Raw genomic sequence first — 9,904 nt, 5'->3', positions numbered from 1 at the left:
CTTTGAGCCTTGGTTTTTATCAGGTGACCATGTGTCTTAATGGCCCTTTGTTTTCCTCTGTGCTAGATACATTTTGTTACTTCCAACTCTTACTTAAAAACCTTTGAGAATAAATACCAAAGCCTTGCTTGACTGGGGCCTCTCCATCAATCCCTTCATTCATTCTCTCTCCCCAAATACTTATATTCAGGGAACTTCCTGATCCACTGGAAAATGGAGCTTCCTTGAGGATGACCCAGAATTCAGTGCTGGGTGCATGAATATGCAGAACTATATTTTTAGGGCTGCCTTTTAAAAATCCCTATTGCCTGACTCCTCCCTCAGTTTTTAATGCCTTAAGGAGAGGCAGGATGGCCCAGTGGAAAGGGCACCGGGTGGAGTGTGGGGGGAAGCTGTCCTGCTGCTGACTGCCATAGGAGCTAGCTGACCAGGTGCAGAAGCCTGAACGTGTGGCCTGAGTCTTGTGCTTGGCGTCTATAACAAGGCCAAAGTCATCCAGCCATTGATGGATGCTCCAAGGATTCAGCTAGTGGAACTCCCAAAGGACTTCCTTAGGAATCCTGTGCTTGCTAAGGTTCTCCTACCGTCGCCCCCGCCAGTCGGCCTCGTTCCTGCTCATTCTGGAGGATGATACCTGCGCCTTTCTTTGCATCCTCCAGGTCCACACGACTCCCCACCCCGACTCTAAAGCCTCAGCGTTCTCCTCCTCCTTTTCTTCCCTCTGATCCAGCAAGCCAGGCTTTCTCCTCCTCTGGTCTCTCCTCTCCCCCTTGAATCCAGTCCTGGTTTCCCCGCCGCCAGCTCCTTTTTTGTCGGCTGGGCTGGCTCCCCGCCTCCGCCCCCGCCTCGCCCGCCGTCACCAGCTCCGCGGTCCGCTCAGCTCCTCTCCTACCCCCCCCCCCCCCCCCCCGCTCCCAGCCACCCAGGGCTCGGCTCGCCCAGTCCGGTGGCTCCAGTCCGGATCTCGGTGCTGCCCAACCCGGGTACGAGTCCCGGCAGCTGGGGAGGAGGCGGCGGCGGCTGCTGGCCCCGGCTCCCCTCTGCCGCCTCGCCAGCCCGAGGTTGGCGGGAGGGAGCAGCTGGGCAGACCCTGGAGCCCCTCGGAGGACAATGCACCCGGCGCTCAGCAACCCTTGCGCGGTCTCATCCTCGTCTGGCTCCTTTCCGCCGCCCCCTGCCGCCGCCCGGCTACAGCCCCTCTTCCTCCGGGGGGGTTCCTCCCGCGGCCGGAGAGGCTCGGGCGACAGCAGCACCAGCACCAGTACCAGCCGGGGGGGAGGAGGCGGCAGACGCGGCGGGGGCGGCTGCTCCCCCAGCAGCAGCACGGGCGCAGAGAGAGAGGACGACGACGAGAGCATCAGCATCAGCAAGCCACTGGTGCCGGCCACCGCCGCCGCGCTCCCGGGACCCCTGGCTCAGGGGGGCGCCGCGGCCGCCGACTCCGCGCCGGCCGCCTTCTCCTCCTCCACTGCCACCACCTCCTCCACTTCCACGCCCACCTCCTCTTGCAGCATGACGGCTGCCGACTTCGGCGGGGGCGCAGCGCCTGGGGCCGTCGGGGGCTCAGGGGGCCGCTCCGCCGGGGGCGCGGGCGGTACCGGGACTGGCAGCGGCGCTTCCTGCTGCTCGTGTTGCTGCTGCTGCGGCCGCCCGGCCCGGTCTGGCCGTAGGGGTCGGCGTCGCTGCTGCACCCCAAGCCCGGGGTGCCGCTGGGGCTACCAGGCGCTGTCCGTGGTGCTACTGCTGGCGCAAGGCGGTCTGCTAGACCTGTACCTCATCGCCGTCACTGACCTGTACTGGTGCTCCTGGATCGCCACCGACTTGGTGGTAGTGGTGGGTTGGGCCATCTTCTTCGCCAAGAACAGCCGGGGCCGTCGGGGCGGCGCGGCGAATGTCGCGCACAACCACCATCAGCACCACCACCACGTTGCGCCTCCTTTGCACCTGCCCGCTGCCTCATCAGCCTCTGTTGGGGCCCCGGCCGGGGCCAAGGCGCGCGGCGGACGCGCGAGCGCTGGAGGCCCAGGGAGCTGCCCGGGGGCGACCGGGACGGCGGGGGAGTTCGCCTTCGCCTACCTGGCCTGGCTCATCTACTCCATCGCCTTCACGCCCAAGGTGGTGCTTATCCTCGGCACGTCCATCCTGGACCTCATCGAGCTGCGCGCGCCCTTTGGCACCACGGGCTTCCGCCTCACCATGGCGCTGTCGGTGCCCCTGCTCTACAGCCTGGTGCGGGCCATCAGCGAGGCGGGCGCGCCTCCTGGTTCTGCGGGACCCCTGCTCCTGCAGCCCCAGCAACACCGGGCTGCTGGCTGCTTCCTGGGCACGTGTCTAGATCTGCTCGACAGCTTTACCCTGGTGGAGCTGATGTTGGAAGGGCGGGTGCCGCTGCCCCCGCACCTGCGATACCTGCTTATCTCTGTCTACTTCCTCACCCTTGCCTCGCCGGTGCTCTGGCTCTACGAGCTCAACTCCACAGCTGTGGCAGCGTCGTCCTGGGGCCAGGCCTCAGGCCCTGGCAGCTGCAGCCGCCTTCTGCGCCTACTGAGTGGCTGCCTGGTGGATGTGCCCTTGCTAGCGCTGCGGTGCCTCCTGGTGGTGAGCTTCCAGCAGCCCCTCTCCATCTTTATGCTCAAGAACCTCTTCTTCCTTGGCTGCCGAGGCCTGGAGGCCCTAGAGGGCTGTTGGGATCGGGGGAGTCGGACCTCCCCTACTCGGGCTAGGGGCAGTTATGGTGCTCCACCTTCTGCCCCACCGCCCCCGTCGCCACCACCTCAGGGAGGTTCCCAGCTGGGCCACTGCATCTCTGAGAACGAGGGGGGTCCCCATGGTTATGTCAACACGCTGGCTGTCGCTTCCCAGAATTGAGGGAGTGAATGAGAGGGAGCCTTGCTTTGAGGTTGAGGCCCCAGGCCCTGTGGCCTCAGACCTGTTCCCGGGATTTGGTTAGATTTTGTTGGGAAGAGGTGACTTTTACTAGGGCTGAGGGCCAGCACATCCTTTTGCACACTTTAGGTGAAGACAACTCAGAGGGAGCAGTAACCATGGGGGAGGTGGGTTCACTTACCCTTTGCTCCTTTTTCCATATCTTACCCCAATACTGACCTCCATGGGACTGGATGACTATGCTTCCTGCTTTCCCTGCCTCACCCAAATTCCCATCCATTGTGAGAGAGAATGGAGGAAAGGGGATTATCCAGGCAAGGGGGCTGCACCTTGGGCCTTCACCAGCATCTTTTAGGCTGTGGTTTGAGGCCACTGACCCCAAATCCACTCTTCTCCTTGTGTATCTATTCCAGAAAGTAGATGAAGAGAGAGGTGGGGGGGGGAGGGGGGGAGGCATTGTTTCCTTGTGTCTACCCTGTGGTCCTTGCAACCACAAGGGGGGTTGGGGAAAATTTTGCTGCCCACCCTCCACTACCACCAATCTCCTCTTTCCTGCCTGAATTTTTGACCACGAATCCCCAGGAGAGTGGGCCTTGGAGTTACACAGTTGCTTTCCTCAAGGGAGAAGCTCTCCCAGGTCTTCCTCAATCCCACTCCTCCCTTCTCAGCTTGGGAGGAGGGATCCATATTCTAAGGACCAAACGACACCCATTCTTGGGTGAGTGAGCATTTCTACCTCTGTGCTTTCCACTTTGTTGCATCATGCACTGATGCTGCTTGCAAAAAATAAAGGAAATATAGAAGTTGTGTTCAGTGTGGCCCCAGGTCCCATTGGGGTCTGGTGCCAGTGATTACAGGGTCTGTGGAGTATCAGCCATTGGCTCGCCCATCTTTTTTTTCCCTCATCTGCATCCAGAATGCTTATCCTTCCTGTGCTGGTTCTGGCTGGGTTAGAACTGGGCTCAGAGAAGCAGCTTTGGTGGGGTTCCTGGATGGATGTGAAGTTGGACTTTCCATGGATCCAGGGGAGCAGGACTCCCAGTCCCCATCTGTCTCTCCTCCAGGGAACTAGTCTAGATCAGGAAAGGCGGCAGTGACCTTTCTGTCTCTGCTCTGCTTATAGAACTCACTAGGAACAAGGCAGGCTGCAGAACCCTCCCTGCCTGGCCAGCTTCCCCTCATGCTGTTCCTCTTACCCAGGTGATGACAAGAGATGAGCAGGGTTGCCCACTTACAAACTTGGGGTGGGACATCGCTCTTGGAATCCTTGAGGCAGGATAAGTATTTTTAGGGGCGGTAAGGGTGCAGGAAGACGGTAGGGACCAAGGCCAGGAAATACTCACTTTCCCCCACCCACAATAGAATGGGATGGGGGCAAAATTTTAGGCATTTTGGGTTCCCCTTCTTTCTTCTGCTTTGGAAGTTCTGTGTAGTGTAACAAACCCTGGGCCAGGATCCGGAAGACATGGATTCTCGTTCACTCACTATCTTTGAATAATATATTATTTTTACTTTCTTGGCCTCAGTTACCTTCCTAGTGTAGCATTCTTTGTATTTAGGTCCCTTGAAAGCCCTGATTATAGTGCTCTCTGTAAGGGTAGGTAGGAGAGGAGCCAGCCAGGATATACTTGTGGAACATTCCCTGCTTCTCCTCTGGATGTGTTTGCAGCCTCAGGCTGGAAGAGCAGGTGCTGTTGGCACCAGGGCTGGGGTGGGCTTGCAGGGTCTTTTCCTACTGCATGGTCTCTAGCCTTCTCTAGAGTCCTCAGCACAGGGAGGGGCCCAGAGTGCCAAGTCATGACAGTGCACTAATCCCACAGCCAGGACACCCAGCCAAAACAACCTCTTGTTTTGGTTCAGCTGGGATCCTTTGGAAGCCAAGGGGATGCATGGGGTTTCTTCCCTCCCACCTGCCTGGGGGCTTGTGGGCAGAAGCCATCCATGTGGACAGATCCGTGAGGGGCTAAAGCTTGGCCAGAGTGCTCTGGAGCCTGCCCTTCTCTGCGCCGGCAAGGGTGGGGAAAGGTTTACAGTCAGCACTCTCTGGGCTCCCACCCTTCTTGCACTGCACTGGCTGGCTGGATTTGACAACAAATCTGTTCTGCCTTCTCCCTACCCCGAGACTGACTCCCCTTCTTTTCTTTTGATTGGACTCAAGGTTCTGGGGCCCAGGCCCAGGCCCAGGTGGGAATTGAGAGCTGTTCCTGCTACTCCCATATCTTCTCTCCAGCTTTGCTGTTTTTCTGCTACCTAATCTCAGTGACTGTGAAAGGACATTATGTCTGAGCCATGGCTGGCCCTGGCTGGCCCCTGACCCACCTTTGTTCTACTCTTTTGATGACCATCTCCCTGCTGAGTGACTGGGTATGAACTCTGAGTGCTGTTGGGTTTTGGTTGGGGGCGTGATAGGTTCCAGTGAGCTGCCGCTTCCCTGGGTCTGTGGAGATGATGGCAATGGGGCCAATTCTGGCAGAGGCCGGGCCTGCTCAAGTCCTGCCTAGGGTTCCTTCTCCCCCTCTCATTCCCAGCATCCTCTTTTATACATTGGGCACAATTAATTTGTGCTTAGGAGGTGAGGTCCCTTCTTTTGGTGTTTTTTTTTTGGCGGGGGGAGGTAGGGTGGGGTGGGGTGGAGGGTACTGGGGATTGAACTCAGGGGCACTTGACCATTGAGCCACTCCCTAGCCCATTTTTGTATTTTATTTAAGACAGGGTCTCACTGAGTTGCTTAGTACCTCACTGTTGCTGAGGCTGGCTTTGAACTCATGATCTTCCTGACTGAGCTTCCTGAGCCACTGGAATTATAGACATGCACCACCAAGCCCAGTTTGGTATGTTTTATTTGAGTCTTTCACTCATTCCCCCTTTTCCAGTGTCAATAAGAAATGTCACTTAAAGCTTCCCTTTAAAAAATTATTTAATTTATTTTTATTTGTTTTGCTAGGGCAAATGCTCTACTACTGAGCCACATTCCCAGCCCCTTTTTCCTTGCATTCCAGGCCATCTAAATTACAGGGATTAAACCTGAGATGTTCCCCAGGGGTCTGATGACCAGGATAATGTGCTGTCCCTGAAGCCTGTGCCAGCACTATGGTTTACAGAAAAGAACTCTGGGCTCAGAATCTAGACCTGCCTGCTCCTGATGTTTGAACATGTGTGTGGGTCCTCTACGGGAACCCCTCAAACCTTACCCATTTAGACTCTCTCTAAAGACTATCAATTTGATTGAAAAGGGGTCTCCCTTTGAAACCAGGCTAGCTTCAAACTCCTGGGCTCAAGCAATCATCCTGCCTCAGCCTCCTGAGCAGCTGAGATTATAATCATGCAGCACAATGCTTGCTAAGACCATTCCCTTTTAGTATGCCCTGATAATGAGTTGGTGGATTTTTGTAGAAGAAAACTAGCTGGGAGCTAGAGCCCAGAAGGAGGAGGGAAGTGGCACCTCACTAGCATTTATCACTTTTTTTTTCTTTCTCTTTTTAAAAATAAAACCAGACTCTGTTCTGAAAATAAAAAAAACTTGAGACTTGTGACAAGCTTCTTGTGTGGTTTGTTTTAAGATCTTTCCTGTCCTGGTTTCCTTACTGAATTCTTAAATGTCACTGTGACATTCGTTGTCATTTCGTATGTTGGTATAAACATTGTGGGTACACCTTGGCTAGGTAGTTGGAGTGATCTGGGGAGGCAGAGGGCTATGGCCTGGGGCTGGGGGTGTCTAGCCAGGTCTTGTGTAGGCGTGGCTAACTCTGTGGAGAGGGACTCCCCCAGCTGCCTGAGTTTCTCCCAGAATAGCTTTCCAAAGGGGAAAGGCTAGAGAAAACAGATTTTTATTTAATTATTTAAAAAAAAATATTTAACATTTTTTTTAGTTGTAGATGGGCACAATATCTCTATTTATTTTTATGTGCTGGGAATTGAACCCAGTGCCTCATGCATACTAGGCAAGCACTCTACCACTCAGCCACATTTGAGATGGGGTATTGCTATATCACCCAGGCTGGTCTTGAACTCTAGGGCTCAAGCAATCCTACCACCTCAGCCTCCTGATTGTCTGGGACTGTAGTCATGTGCCACTGTGCCTGGTAAGAAACAATTTTAAATATGCTTTCCTTCCTTATCACTCTTGCCCCAGCCAGAAGCATGCATTCTTATGTATGAATGAGAAGAAACAACCATGTCTTATTTAATTATTTATGAACAGGAAGGAGACTATTAAGTCTAAGGCAGAATCTTGGGTCTGCACCAAAATAAAACCACAGTAATTTTTTCTTAGCACAAAGGCAGCCAGTACTATTCACCCCACTCTCTGTTGTTACTCTACAGTTTATTGCTTTCTGCTATTCCAAAGGCTTTGTAGCAGTCTGGTCCAGCAGGGTACAGGAGGCCAAATCAGAGCATGGAAGAATCAGGGAATCTGTTTGTGTGGCTTGGGCAATCCCCAGACCTGGAACTGGTTCATCATTTATAAACAGGGGCAAAGAGTCTACCTCACAGAGCTGTGGTAAGAGTGGATGAGGTGACATTTGCTAAAACGGCGCTTTTCCTCAAGACACTGATAATCCCAACTGGGGACCAAATTGACATGCAGAACAATTATAGAACAACATAAGAACACGTTCTTAAATCTGGTGTAAAAATAAGATCAATTTGGCTAAACATGTTTTGCATTTGTCTACTAGAGTTAGCTCAGCTGGTGCTCACCAATTGGTCAGCTGGAACATGTCAGAACGCCCCTGGGAAAGGTAGAGAAGAGCTCTGGTGACCAGTTCAGCATGCCAACACGGGGGACAATCTGACCCTTCAGGGCTGGCTCCAAGGAGGAACACATAAACAGATCCCACCCTTGACTGTGGGATTAGCTCATTTTCTCCTTGTCACCTGTTTTCCTGAGGCCTGGGAAGATGAGAAGGCTTGTGAATGCCACACTGCAGTCACCAAGGGAAGCCAGGTCTGTCACCTCCAGAATCTGCAGCACCCTGGGAGCCTCCAGTCCACCTTTCCCTCCACTGAAGCTCAGTTCTGGCTAAAAAGCAGGGCTGTTTTTCAGTTTCTATGTGAGTCCCACGGAAGAGGTGAGCAAAGCCAACCAGTGGGACACCCTGTTAGGCGAGGGCTCAGGGCGGGGGCTGGCCAGTGGCAGCTTGCCTCCCCTCCTCCTCTTGTCACAATTACATCTGGAAGGATCCAGTAAGCTAGTTCCTACTGTAGTGTTCACAACCAGAGGGGCTGCTCCTCCTCCAGAAGGAATCTAGGTACCAGGGAGTGGGGGCATGTTGGACACGACTACTTGTCACCCTTCACATCATGACGGGGGGTCTCCCTGTTCCATGAATGGGCAAGGCTGGTTCCACTGGGAGACCACCTGTGTTTACCACCCTAAATAGACAAGAGTGAGGTCCAGTGCCAGGACCTGGGGAGGCCACCAGGCCTGGAGAGCTGGGGAGTGGCCTAAAGCCAGATGACCCTGGGGGCCATTGGCAGTGATGTGATGGGGGAAGTGGGGGCGCACATGTGGGGTGGAGGTAGGTGCTTTATATTCTTCTGTAATATAATCTATAGGCTCTGTGTTGTGGCCGTTTTCCCTCATGCACATATTCACTCAGTTCACACATTTATTGAGCACCTAACATATACTAAGAATTGGAGCATAGATTACTTTTATAATTTGGAAAAGCAAACACTAGAGGGAAGAAGCAATAAATAACAGCAGGAGAAGCAGCCAATCAGCACCCCAGGTCACAAGCTGCTCTGCTCCAGGCCTAATTGGTCACTCAGCCAAAGAGCAGCAGACCTGTGGTAACTGTCTCCTCTATGTAAGGAACCTTTCTGTCCACTCTACCTGGCTTATTAGACTCAGGGCCTGTGCTGCAGTTCTCTTGGACCCTTGATCTCCTCAATAGCTTGGAGCGCATGTGTCTGGTGGCCCTCAGCTGGCAGGCCAGCTCAGGAAGTGCTAGGGCAGGACAGGGCTTGACACTCTTCTGCTTTATTTAGGAAAGAAGGGCCTCAACTGCAGAGTCTAAACATTATAGAATTAAAACGGCCTTCAACCAGGTGTAGTGGCACATGCATGTAATCCTAGTGGCTCAGGAGGCTGAGGCAGGAGGATCCCAAATTCAAGGTCAGCCTCAGCAACTTAGATAGGTCCTGAGCAATCCAGCAAGATCTTGTCTGGAAATTTAGAGTTGGGGATGTAACTCAGTGACAGAGCACCCCAATCCATAGTACCACAAAATAAATATTTTAAAGAATTAAAATTGTTCATGGCATTGTAAATACATATTACCCTTGTGCCCTGTTAAATTTTCAAAGGGGAAAAAATGCACATTCAGGGATTCCCTGCTTGAACAAACTCTTGGAGACCTAAATACCTTTGAGGATCTACCTAAGAAGGAAAGAAAAACTGCTTTTGAACTGAAGCACTACTGTGTCAATGGTGTTCAGATGATCATCTAATTGTGCCTCCTTTTCTTTTTGTGGTGCTTGGGGTGGAACCCAGGGCCTCGTGCATACTAAGCACTCTAACACTGAGCCACACCTCCAGCCCTCATGGTGTTTTTCTTTTCTTTTCTTTTTTTTCTTTTTTTTTTTTTTTGACTAGGGTCAAGATAGTAGGCAGGAAAAAGCATAACATTTCTCTGCACGAGTCAGAAGTGGACATGAGGGAAGCGTGACTGTGTCCACTAGGCACCAGTCATGGGTAGATGATCCACTGAATTTTGGTCACTTTGGCTGGTGCTTTCTGCCCACCCGCAAGGTCTTCTGCTGCCTTCCATCTACAGGAGGGTGGGAAAAGCAGAGCTTAAAGGCGTCTGTTCTTGGAGAGGCTTTTGGGGGAGAGGGTTTTTGTTAGGCAAAAAATTAGGCACAGCTTTAATTATACATGCTCTCGATGACTTGGCATCCCGCCAATAACATATGCCACACTCAGGTTACATAATTTCCAGCACTTATGGTGAGCAAAAACTCAAAGGAGATTGAGGGCTCTGAGGAAGGGGGAGGGAATGTGAGGAGAAAC

The 9,904-nt window shown here is 53.2% G+C and overlaps 1 protein-coding gene across 1 annotated transcript; it reads left to right on the top strand.

Moving 5' to 3' along the window:
- The first annotated feature begins 1,110 nt into the window (after positions 1-1,110).
- Tmem121b (transmembrane protein 121B) lies at positions 1,111-2,868 on the top strand. The gene has a single exon (XM_026413854.1). It carries the CDS (start codon positions 1,111-1,113, stop codon positions 2,866-2,868), a length of 1,758 nt encoding a protein of 585 aa, XP_026269639.1.
- The last annotated feature ends 7,036 nt before the right edge of the window (positions 2,869-9,904 follow it).

Source organism: Urocitellus parryii, chromosome 5 (genome assembly GCF_045843805.1).
Source record: "Urocitellus parryii isolate mUroPar1 chromosome 5, mUroPar1.hap1, whole genome shotgun sequence".
Classification (NCBI taxonomy): domain Eukaryota; kingdom Metazoa; phylum Chordata; class Mammalia; order Rodentia; family Sciuridae; genus Urocitellus; species Urocitellus parryii.
Note: the sequence above shows the minus strand (reverse complement) of the source record. Positions and strands in the feature narration are given on the sequence as shown.